Source organism: Haliotis asinina, chromosome 3 (genome assembly GCF_037392515.1).
Source record: "Haliotis asinina isolate JCU_RB_2024 chromosome 3, JCU_Hal_asi_v2, whole genome shotgun sequence".
In the NCBI taxonomy this organism is placed as follows: domain Eukaryota; kingdom Metazoa; phylum Mollusca; class Gastropoda; order Lepetellida; family Haliotidae; genus Haliotis; species Haliotis asinina.
Window position 1 is genome coordinate 39,203,405 of NC_090282.1, and position 11,668 is coordinate 39,215,072.

At 40.6% G+C, this 11,668-nt stretch overlaps 1 protein-coding gene across 2 annotated transcripts; it reads left to right on the plus strand.

The window, feature by feature from the left end:
• Window positions 1–1,836: 1,836 nt before the first annotated feature.
• On the plus strand, window positions 1,837–11,321 carry LOC137277973 (alpha-2Da adrenergic receptor-like). Of its 2 annotated transcripts, none has more exons than XM_067809993.1 (3): window positions 1,837–1,886; window positions 3,545–4,910; window positions 6,730–11,321. In XM_067809993.1, exons 2-3 carry the CDS (start codon window positions 3,547–3,549, stop codon window positions 6,794–6,796), a joined length of 1,431 nt encoding a protein of 476 aa, XP_067666094.1. In that variant the 5' UTR covers window positions 1,837–1,886; window positions 3,545–3,546; the 3' UTR covers window positions 6,797–11,321. The 2 variants fall into 2 exon arrangements, with proteins under 2 accessions (XP_067666094.1, XP_067666095.1); XM_067809994.1 differs by having other exon boundaries at window positions 3,545–4,931; window positions 6,730–7,806.
• The last annotated feature ends 347 nt before the right edge of the window (window positions 11,322–11,668 follow it).

Sequence of the window (11,668 nt, forward strand, 5' to 3'; positions counted from 1 at the left end):
GCCAAAAAGAACATCACAGAAATGGCGAACGCGACAGAACCATTGGTATGGCAGAAATGGAGGCCTCACAACGTCACATCGCAAGAGTCTTCAGTTGTAGCCAAGCAACCATCTGTTGAAACCAACAGACAGAACAGCCACAAGACACGTCAAGGAACGGGTAGGCCAAGGGTTAACACGCCAGCTGAAGACCGCTACATCCGACATCAGCAGACGCCGTGTGGGTAGCATCAGAGTTCACTTCCCTTTGGCCTTGACCCGTCAACACTGTTAACGCAGGTTACAATGTACTCGAACTGCACGTCGGTGGCAGTGAGGTGATTGGGGGAAAGTTCTGTTCACGAACGAGAGTCGATTCAACATGTTCCGAAATGATGGGCGTGTTCGTGTTTTAGAGACGTAGTGATGAGCGACTGGCGCCAAACTGTGCCCAAGAGGTACAGTAATCTCCATCATGATGTATACGGCGTAGAGTTCTCCGCCAATGAAATGGCTTTACTATTAACATTTCACATTTCTGCAACTCTGCATTTTCCGTGAGCAAAACAGAACCATTACCAGACCTTGTCATTTGTTAAAGCTATTACAAATAGTATAGTATTGAGAAAACACCCCCAGAAACAAACACGGGCGAAAAACAACGTGCAGCACGGAAACAAATGACGACTCGATTTAACTGCCCCCCACAATCAACCATGGTCCCGTTTTAGAGAGCTCTCGTAAGCCTGGGATCTCGTAAGTTTTCTTGTAGCGTTGGTACTCCCTGTTACAGTATAGGGACACAATGCTACGAGAAAGGTTACGAGATCTTCGTGAGTGAGTGAGTGAGTGTATGGTTTTACGCCACTTTTAACAATATCACTGAGGCGAACAACAGAAATGAGCATCCGAATGGGGAATCGATTTCGGGCTTTCGGCGTGACGAGCGAACGCTTTAACCACTGGACTACCCCATTTTATCTGAAGTCCAAAAAAAGAGGAATTGTCATTAAACCTTTTAATGAAAAAGGAATGACAGCAATCCCTCTGTGTACGTATTTCAACGACTGTAACGAGGTATATTCTGCGATAGAGGATGTAGTGATGTAAACGTTCAAACACACTGACGGACAAGTTTCGAGTCCAAATACGGTTGAAGTATGGTTAAGCGCATTCCATGTGTTCCCAGTCGTGATGTTGTTAAAACCCAGGTTAGAAGTGGTCTTTGAACAGTACCCCATACTTGTTTTAAAAGGCGACTAATGGGGTCGGGTGGTCAGACTCGCTGGCTTGGTTGGCACATATCATCGTATCCAAATTGTGTAGATCGATGCTCATGCTTTTGATCCCTGGATTGTGTTGTCCAGACTCAGTTGTTTACACATAGCTATATTTTGCTGACTGCTACGTTAAACAACAGCAAAACTAAACCAAACCAAAGATATTGTTAAAAGCGAGCACACTCGTTCATTTATATAAAGAATGACCACACTTCGGCTGAACGCAGTCTTAATTCCAGGTTAATCAATTTATACATAATATGTTGCCATAAAGGGGTAGTGAGTGCGATTGGGTTTACGCCGCTTTTAGCAATATTCCAGCAACATCACGGCGGGGGACCCCAGAAATGGGCTTCGCACATTATGCCCATGTAGACAATCGACACCGGATCTACGAGCGAACGCTTTAACCTCAAGACTGAGGCGCTCTGGCGTGAAGAGGGTTAGCTGTGATATCACCGATTTACATCAAACCCTGCACATGGTGAAATATGTTTCAGGAGATAATGCTGACAGGAATGCGACGTCGTTTCCCGTCTACACTTCTAGGCCAGCGAGCATTGTTCCGGTCCCATACAAGCCTTCTATGAGTGACTCGAGACAGTCAGTGTCCCTAGACCAGCTAAGGTAAGGTCTTAATGTCATCTTGTATAATTATTTTATTTGACCATTACGGTGCGTTATTTGAACAAACTGAACCACTCGTTGTAAGCACGTTTTAATGTAGCTTTTAACAAACGTTAACAGAAATATCGGAATCTCTCCAATACGTACCGATGTAGAGAAGCAAACGCGGAATTCTTCCTTGACTGGCGAACACTTTCACCGCTGCGCTACCCCACTAAGTACTGAAAATAAGAAATCGTTCTAAGCTGTGAATAGAGGTAAAGAAACGTAAAAAGACATTGCTCGGATAGGAGCTAGCGTGAACCAGCTTATGGTGAATCAACTTAATGCGGGATGCCTAAACTATGAAGGTGATGTTAGGTGAGAAATTATTGCACATTTACGTTATATAGAGCACTCACGTACGTTTGTGCATGTATGTGCGAGCGCCCTTGTGTATGTCAACCAGATAGGTGCCAGATAACCACTGAACAACTTTATAGCTACTTTATAGCTACTTTATAGCACCGAGGCGACTTGTCCACGACTTGCCCACTGCATACTGACCGATGTTATTCTTTGCTTTACTAGTTTCTGTGTTTATGTCAATTAAAATTAAGTTGGGTGTGTTTAGGTTTAATACTGATTTTAATACTGGCAGAACCTCAGCACAATCGCGAGCATGGCTGAAGGGATGGTGTATGTCCAGCTGGGGTCCATACAGGTAGCGACATTACTGAAATCCCCCATGAACCCAGCTGTGGTGATCTACTTTCATTTGCTGGCGATCTATAAAATGGCATCTCTGTTGTCGGATTTGAAGTTATTTCCTAACATTCTACACAGAGCACGGATCATATGTCTGTAAAATCTATGTACAAACGTCAGGAGCCTTGAGTTCCAATACAAAACGTTCGAGGCGCTACGACACTCACATGCTTAGAATGAACTAGAGAGGTCGTAAACGTTAAGAACGTTTTGTGGATCGGGTCCAAGGTGACTGGTTTAAGATTGTTTCTGTTTTCATAAATAAAAGTACTGTACAGAATACCATGACATGGCAGGAGTAGATTCCTGAGACGTCCGGCAACAAAGAAAAGGCAACTTTATCTCATTATTTTGAGCTAGTGGCGGGGAATACCGGAACGCTTGACTCGCCAGACTGTCTCACCAGGGCCCCGTTCAGGAAGGCGATCTTAGTTTTACGACTATCGTAAGTGTGTAACGACTAAGACCGTTTTGTGGAACGAGATCCATTCATCCGACGTATCAAATACTCATTTTAGCAACATATTAATGAATGTTTTTAATGTTTATGCTGACACCCCAGGATCCCGATCATCGAAACATTCGTAGCGTTACCACAATCACAAGTCTATGATAATCTATTACAGGTCGTAATTTCGTAACGTTACGACTTCATAAGTCTATGATAAACTACAGTGTTACGACAGGTCGTAATGCTACCAACGCTTTCTTGATGGAGGCGATCATTACATTGTGGACATTCCTATACTTAAATATAGATTTATGGCATTCGCAGCACTACGAGCGGGAAACAACGAGTTTATAGAGTTTATGGATCTATGATATTAAACGCAAGAGAAATGGGATTATCATAAAATACGCCGAATGATCGAAGGCAATCATATGTGAATCACGTTTTATTTTCTATTCAGATATGAATTTTTCATCGTCTAGTGGATCTTCAACAGATCCACCGTTGACTGCTCTTCAGACAACTGCTCTCCTGTCTAGTACTCTAACATCAACAGGTCTACAGACCACTGCTCTTCTGCCAACCGTTCTACCGTCTACTAATGTGACAGCAAATGGCGTTTCCCCTTCGGACACAACAATATTCCTTTTACAGAAGAAATACGTTGACCTTCTCAACGAGGACACAGCTCTGAAGCTTGTTGTTCCAATCATTTTTGTCGCCATCATGATGCTTATCGGCGTCCTTGGCAACGTCCTTGTCATCTACATATACGGCTGTCGATGGCACCGCGCCACAACCAAGATCTTTGTTACGACTCTTGCCGTCCTTGACCTTGTCAACTGTATCATCACCATGCCAACGGAAATAGTTATCCTACGGAACTTCTATTACCTTGATATGCCTGTATATTGCCAGCTTTCCCGTTTCTCCACATTCTGGATGAATAACAATTCAGCCATTGTTCTCCTCATCATTTCCATTGATCGTTTCATCAAAATTTGTAAGCCAAACAAGAACTCCTTTTCATACAATGGCTCAAAGATGGCGTGTGGAGTTGCAGTGCTCATTGGACTAGCGGTATCGTGGCCAGCCTTGGTAATCTATGGCAAACAGATTGTTTTCTTTCCAACGAAACGCGGTTACATGAAATTTGTACTGTGTCATGTTGATGACTCTGTGAAGGACAAGTGGTATGCAGAGGGCTATTACATATACCTCTGGATTGGCTTCATCGCCACAGCAATGGTAATGATAGTGCTATACACACTCATTGGGGTACGGATCTGGATGAGGAAAGTAAGGATGGACAAGAGAACAGAGTCTGTGAGAACCACGTCGTTCCAATTCAGCACTGCTGAAGGCCGCAAGATCTATAAAGGATCCATGGAGAAGAGATCTGAGAATGCACCCAAAAGAGCTTCAGAGGATTCCAGTGGTGAAGAAATGGCAGATGACGTTTTCAGGAGCAATGACAGTTCCAGCGATACCGTACCACAACAGCGCAGGAATCGGCTTGCAACGCTTGCTTCTATAAAGTTCACTAAACATGGGATTCAAGCTGGAAGGGCAACTCTGATGTTGGCGATCATAACAGCGGTGTACGTTATTAGCTTTTTACCGTTCCTGGTAATCACAATGATTCGGACAGTCATAGGAGACACCTGGTATCCGAATCTCTCCGATGGACAGAAGGTCGCAGTCAACTTGTTTCTCAGATCCTACCTAGTCAGCAACACTGCAAACCCCATCATCTACGGCTTCTGCAACATCCAGTTCCGACGGGAGTGTGTTCTTCTCTGCAAAAGGATGGCATGTCGCAAAAAGTGAGGCATCCTTGATGCATGGTGAGGTTTTCTTAAGAGCAGCGACCTCAGTAAGGGAGTAAGTGGGATTACTTTAACACCGTTTGAAAAGACTTCAAACATATATTACAGGGGCTTAATTAATGTGTGTAAAGTTCAGTTTGTTTGGCATAAACGCCAACCAAAGGCCTCCCGTTTGAACCTCTAAATTCGTTTGCTGCTTAAAGCGATACTGCCTGGTGCTGTCGTTAAATGTTCCCTTTAGCTAAGTACATGTGTATATGTGATCAAACTTAATATGATGAGGTACACATTTTACATTAGTTAAAAACAAGCCAATTTAAAAACCTTTGTAGACTCTCAGTTACAGTGGTAAATACTGATGGCACTTCGGTACAATGAAGTGAGTGAGGCTGGTTTTACTCCGATTTTAGAAATATTAAATATCACGGTTAGAACACCTGAAACACGCTCCACATAGTTTACCCATTTGGGGAATCGAACCCGGATCTTTGGCGTGACGAGCGAACGCTTTAACCAGGCTATCCCAGCGCCCCACCTCGTTTAACAGCTGAATATAGGAAGTAAGTGCGTCGTAAAGGTATGTTTTTGTCAAACTGAGGATCAAAAGGACGACCAAGCTCCTTAACATACTCATATCTGCAAACTACTTGTAATGTGCTCCAGTCGCTATAGAAACTGAGAAGGTAGGGTAGCCTAGTTAGGAAGCGAAGACCCGGGTTCGAGTCCCCACGTATGTGAAGAGCATTTCAGGTGGCCCCGACATGATACAGATGGAACATTGCTAAACGCGACGGAAAACCATACGCACTCACTCACTCACTCACTTGTTATAGAAACTGTGTTTCGTCTAACTCCACTTTCAGTTTTATGACGGCATATGAAGTAGATGTTGAAGTGAAGGATATACTAGAATATACTAGTTGGGATGCAAAGACCCGGGTTCGAGTTCCCACATATGTGAAGTGCATTTCAGGTGGTCCCCGACATGATACTAATGCAAAATTGCTAAATGCGACGGAAAACCATAATCACTCACTCACTCACTCACTCGTTATAACTCCACTTTCAGTTTTATGACGACATATGAAGTAGATGTTGAAGTGAAATGACCTCGGTTTAACACGTTTAGAACTTCCGGAAACCCGTGAGGACCGGTATGGTGGTGACCAGCATAGAAACAGGATTAGTAACAGGATCTTTAGTGCGCGTATGGGGCACCTCCTGTGTCACCTGTTGGCGAATGTGGTTCACCAATCAACACTGGTCGACAAGAACGAATCACTCCGGAAAATTAATCCGTTTCGTCTTGTAATGATAATTCAGAGCTTTTGGGTGGTAGCAGCAATATCGATCTACTCGGGACATACAGAAACAGATCAATTTACCAAAGCCCTTCAGTCATGAACACTCAATACGATCTACTTTGATTATAATTTAATTATGACACTTTTCTATCCAGTTCCGGTAAAATATACCATTTGTTGCGTTATTTATTTCATCTGATTTTTATTCAACACTCACATGCGATTCACTGGATGTGAAAAAGCTTACATATTCGCAAATCTAACGGATAAAACGGAATCTTATTATATATGATACTGGAAAATGATCACAAACGTTGTTGTTCATTTTTTCTTAATTATGATATGGATATATATATCGCATACATAAAGCGCTAATGGACATAACTTACGTCCTGTCGTAATTCTATCGTTCATTGTAAGCTTACGGCTATCGTAGCAATACGAACATTTTGTGAACCGGGACCTTGAAGGTTAGCAAATATGTTCAAAACTGTTTGGTATTTGGTTTGCAGAAGTCATCGAGATCACGGCAGTTACTCAAGTACATTCGTTGCATCTTGGACACCACCCAACGCCTAGATGACCGAGACGAGACCTGCGGAAGTAGCCACTTCTCTGATTATATCGTGACAAATACCGCTCTGTATAGTCTATCATTGTGGTGTCCATGTGGGAACAGCGGTGTACATGCGTAAACAAATGCGATGATATTAATCACATCATTGTCAGGGCTGCGAGTCTACACTTGAGGTCAATAGTACTTAAAATGTTGAAGGGAATGCATAGTTATTTGTGTTTCATAGTAAACAGCAAAAGAAACGCAACGTTTCTTGTCAAGTTTTTAAATTGCATATATTATACCTTTCCAAAACAGAAACAGAATTATTTTGCAAAAACCTTTGTAAAGTCATGGTTCATGCTGGCACTAAAAGTGTGCTTGTGGCTTTCACATTCCCTGCAACAGACCAAGTTTACATTGTCTCAAGACTTGCATCAAGTTTGGTTTGTAAATTAAGGACACACCCAACATGACACGTAGTGGACGAGGTACTGGGTAATTCTGACACCCGATGATCTGCTGTAACAAAAGACTGTCATTATGTTTGCCCTGAATTTTAATTCCGAAGTGAAATCATAAGCGAGTCTGAGTAAACTTAGTCTAAGTTACTCTCAGCTACTGAGTCTAACAAAACCTAGTATCGATTTGGTAAGCTGTGTTCTGATTGGTCAGTTTCACAGGACATGACCTCCTACTAGGTTTTGTTAGAGTCAGTAGTGGAGTGTAATGCAAAGTAGTGAGACTAAGTTCACTTAGACTGAATCAAAAGCATAAGTCATTTGTCCCTGTCTCTGTTGAAACTCAAACCTGTAGTGTGATTAATATTCTTACCCCTGCATGATTTGAGCGATCAGAAAAACTGGCTAGCTTCACCTTTCTCCTAGACTGTCATCTAACTGTTAAGAACGCAAAACTACCTGATGTATATAATATACTAATACAAGATTATTGTCATGTGATCTAAATCGTAAAACTTCATAATATTCATAGGTTGACACCTGAGTGTTTCATCAAAAGATATTAAAAAAAATATGCTTAAAAACTCTATTGGTGTGGGTGGGGGGTCGTCAATTTTGTACATGATATGAAAGGTAGTCACTTACTAAATTATGTCCCAAAACTGTGTCGGTGTGGGTTGTGAGGTCATTGATTTTGTACATGATATGAAGGGTGGTCACTTACTAAATTATGTCCCAAATCTGTGTCGTTGTGGGTTGTGGGGTCATTGATTTTGTACATGATATGAAGGGTGGTCACTTACTGTGTACAAATTTTGGTGGAGAGAAGGTAATGCACATTGTACACGCTCCTCTCTCACACGCATGCACGCGCACACACACACATTATGCACTTGATGACCCCTCTTCCTCCGCAGTACAAAATGGTTGGAATAAGCATGCATCAAGGGCCATAACTCTGTTAAACTGTAATCAATGACACCAATATATTTAACTCAGTTTTGTTGTTTGAAGCAAAATTTCATATTTCCAACCTGAATAGATTTTGAGACAATTTGTCACCATTTAGAAGTGGAGGGACATATGGATGGAAAGAGGAAATGAGTGACAGACACAGTAAGGGTTCAAATATCCCCAGCCCCACTTTGTAGTTTGGGATAAAAATCCCACCTTGATCACTATGATGTTGGCTGTGTTCAACACCACACTGCAATATACCATATTTAAGAATATTAATCCAGCACGGGTCAATCCAACCCAGTGATTAACATTATGTGCATCATTCTATACACATGGAATACAACACGTGCTAGGGAGTCCAACAACAACTGACCATGATGAAACTTCCTTTGGTTTATATGAGAAAATTAAATTATATCAAAGTATCCCATTATGTCTTTCAAGTCCAATGTGATGAGATCCGTGAAGGTCCCAGGGTAGAATAGGCCTTCAGCAACCCATGCTTGCCTTCAAAGGCGACTGTGCTTGTCATAAGAGGCAACTAACAGGATCGGGTGGTCTGGCTTGCTGACTTGGTTGACACATGTCACTGTTTCCAAATTGCCCAGATCGATGCTCATGTTGTTGAACACTGGGTTGTCTGGTCCAGACTCGATTATTTACAGACCGCCGCCACATAGCTGGAATATTGCTGGGTGCAGCGTAAAAATAAACTCACTTACCAACATGATGAATGGAATAATCAAACAGAAACTCACAAAAACAGAAGCATACAGACATTGTATTATATTTTCATTCTTGATAAATACACATCAGCCTCAAAGATATCATGAGGAGTTGACAGGCATGAATCAGATCTGACCTTTTACTCAGTAACAAAGTATAGTACGTCATAAGAAGCCTTTGAAGCAATATAAAAACACATTAAAGAACCTAACACAGAGGTGAACACTTGTGCTAACAGTACTGTGTACGCTTGATACTTATCTCCAGGGAGGCGAAAAAGAGAACGAGATAAGCAAATTGTTTAAATTGATGGGAATACTGGTATGAAGATGTTTATTTTCCAATAATAGTCATATAAGAATTATCAGACATGACAACAAATTTATCTTCTGCTATTCAAAAGGATTTGGGCAACCGACAGGATAAAAAATATACATATGAATAAACTAGTTAAAAAGGACTATTGTCTTAACATCAAGAAAAACCTGGCCATGTGTCACATCACAAAAATCCAACCCACACCCCTCAAACAATCTCCAAAATACTTAGAACCAGTTTGCTTGCTTATGTTTGTACTAAAGTTTTCATGCACTTCTATGTACATCAGTTCGTGCATCTAACACTTGTACATGCTCAAATGAACACTCAGTTACAATTACCATTTTCTCACTATTTTAATGTTGCCTATATATTTAGTGTTATGAGTCCAAAAGATGCAGCTATCAAAATAGACAAAGTCTCGTTACAATTCATATCATCAGGTATGACATTTAGATAAGCTAGGTAATGACTGAAAGCTTTCTGATTTCTTTAATTAGGCTCCCAAGAAGTGCCTTGTCTTTTCTCTGAGAAAGAACTTTACAAGGTTTGATGGTCTATAGAAACCATGACAAAATAGATGTCATCCACTGAGTAACATATTTCAATTGTTTTCACTGATACTATGATAAGGTTTCAGCAGGTGGGGCTGGAGCGGTCATCAGTTTTCATTTAAAAACAAATCACATTTTATCTTTAAAGAGAAGAGAGGCAAATCCCTTTCTTGCCAGGACAACAAACAGTGCAGATCTAAAGAGTTTAAGCTGAACTATACACAGTATCTGATAAACAGACTGTCTGTGAGCCTGTCTTAAACCATTGCTATTATACAAACATGCTGTCATGTCAGATATATAAGACATGTCCTCCCATTATGCAGACAGGTAGTTCGCAGACTCCTTAAAACAACATTTACCGTTCAATGAACAGATTAGCTACTACCTGTTACCTACCCATTATAATGGAGTAGTCCAAATAAAAACACAAGAAAAAAACTGGAGCTATACTGTTTACTTTGAATGGTGGCCAAAAACTGGTAATTTTCATAAACATTTGGGTTTAACCTTCATGTCTGATGGGAGTTATTACAAACATTGTCAAAAAGACACCTAAAATGATTTAAGTACTTCATACATTAATTATAAACCTCCTTCGAAATAATGCAACACCAGTATTTCTTGAAGACCGACTGAGGTACTCAACATCATTTTAATCCATCAGCAGTTCAAATGTTGTATGATATTCCCTTAGCCATTATAAACTGTAACTCTGTTGTATCATTTAAATCTTATATCCACGTGAAAGAAACATGTACACCCAAATAGTATTCACTGGAATAAGGAACTTAAATGTTTTGCTCACAGGTTTAAGAGGTATAAGATGCCACTTTTCTCAGTTAACTTCTGTTGCACATGTCCTATTATTGGGAGAGGACTTTTCTGAGATGGAAAATTTGTGCACATTCCTTTTCTTGAACAAATAAAATATATTTCAGTCAGTAAACACAATCAAACCTCTCAGCTCAGAGACAAACCTGTTTTCGTATTCAATAGTAATTGACAGTGAAAACAGGCTATCACTTGATTACATCCAAGTTCTGTTGACAAACAATCAAACTTCTCAGTAATGAACGTGTTACAGGCTCACCTGACTCTCATGACATATACAGTGAGCTGTTCCATTATACCTGCAGGTCTTACCCAAATTAACCTTCTAGTTCAGTGTCTGTCAAATGGGTGTCTGTCAAACAGGAGATAACCATATAAGATGGTATTTGACACATGTGTGTATCTGTAAACACTGTGTATACAGTGGAATACGAGGCAATTGCCGATTGCTGTATGGGGGTATAATGTTGTACAGATCTTGGAAAAGATGGGCATTGTGTTGGACATTGACCAATAGCCTGTCGTACAGACCCTGAAGTATATATATCCAAGAAAGCCCATGTAAGTCTAGAAAATGTGGCAAGTCTACATTTCCATAGCTTCAGCTTCTGAAAATAAAGAAAGTCTCAGAGCTCCATTTCATTATATTATTTTTTTCACTATGAATGTTTTTTCAGTAAAATATGTTCATTTCAGAGACTAGTTGTTATTCTAATTGACCAAGACCACTAGGACAAACTACAGTTACATCTTCTTGTATCGGTGGGAGCTAATGGATATTTCAATATCCGTCATCAGGTGATTGGCCCCCTTAAGTACAATGTTACACAATAAGCCAGATGACTCGTTTTCATCAGATGATCATAGAGTTTCCACTATTCTGACAAGGAATCAACAATGCGATATATACTTGAGCTTGTGCTTTGCTAAATAAACCACAACTTCTCCTAATCTATATTCACTCTTGTACTTTTCCTAATGCCCCCGAGTATGATTAAAAAACAAATGGCAATGACACATGAACAACACAATAAATAACAAA

Coding starts and splice junctions, on each gene's coding strand:
- LOC137277973 (XM_067809993.1), top strand. CDS start 3,547: ATGAATTTTTCATCGTCTAGTGGATCTTCAACAGATCCACCGTTGACT. Junction 4,911..6,729: donor AGGATGGCATGTCGCAAAAA/GTGAGGCATCCT, acceptor TTTGGTTTGCAG/AAGTCATCGAGATCACGGCA.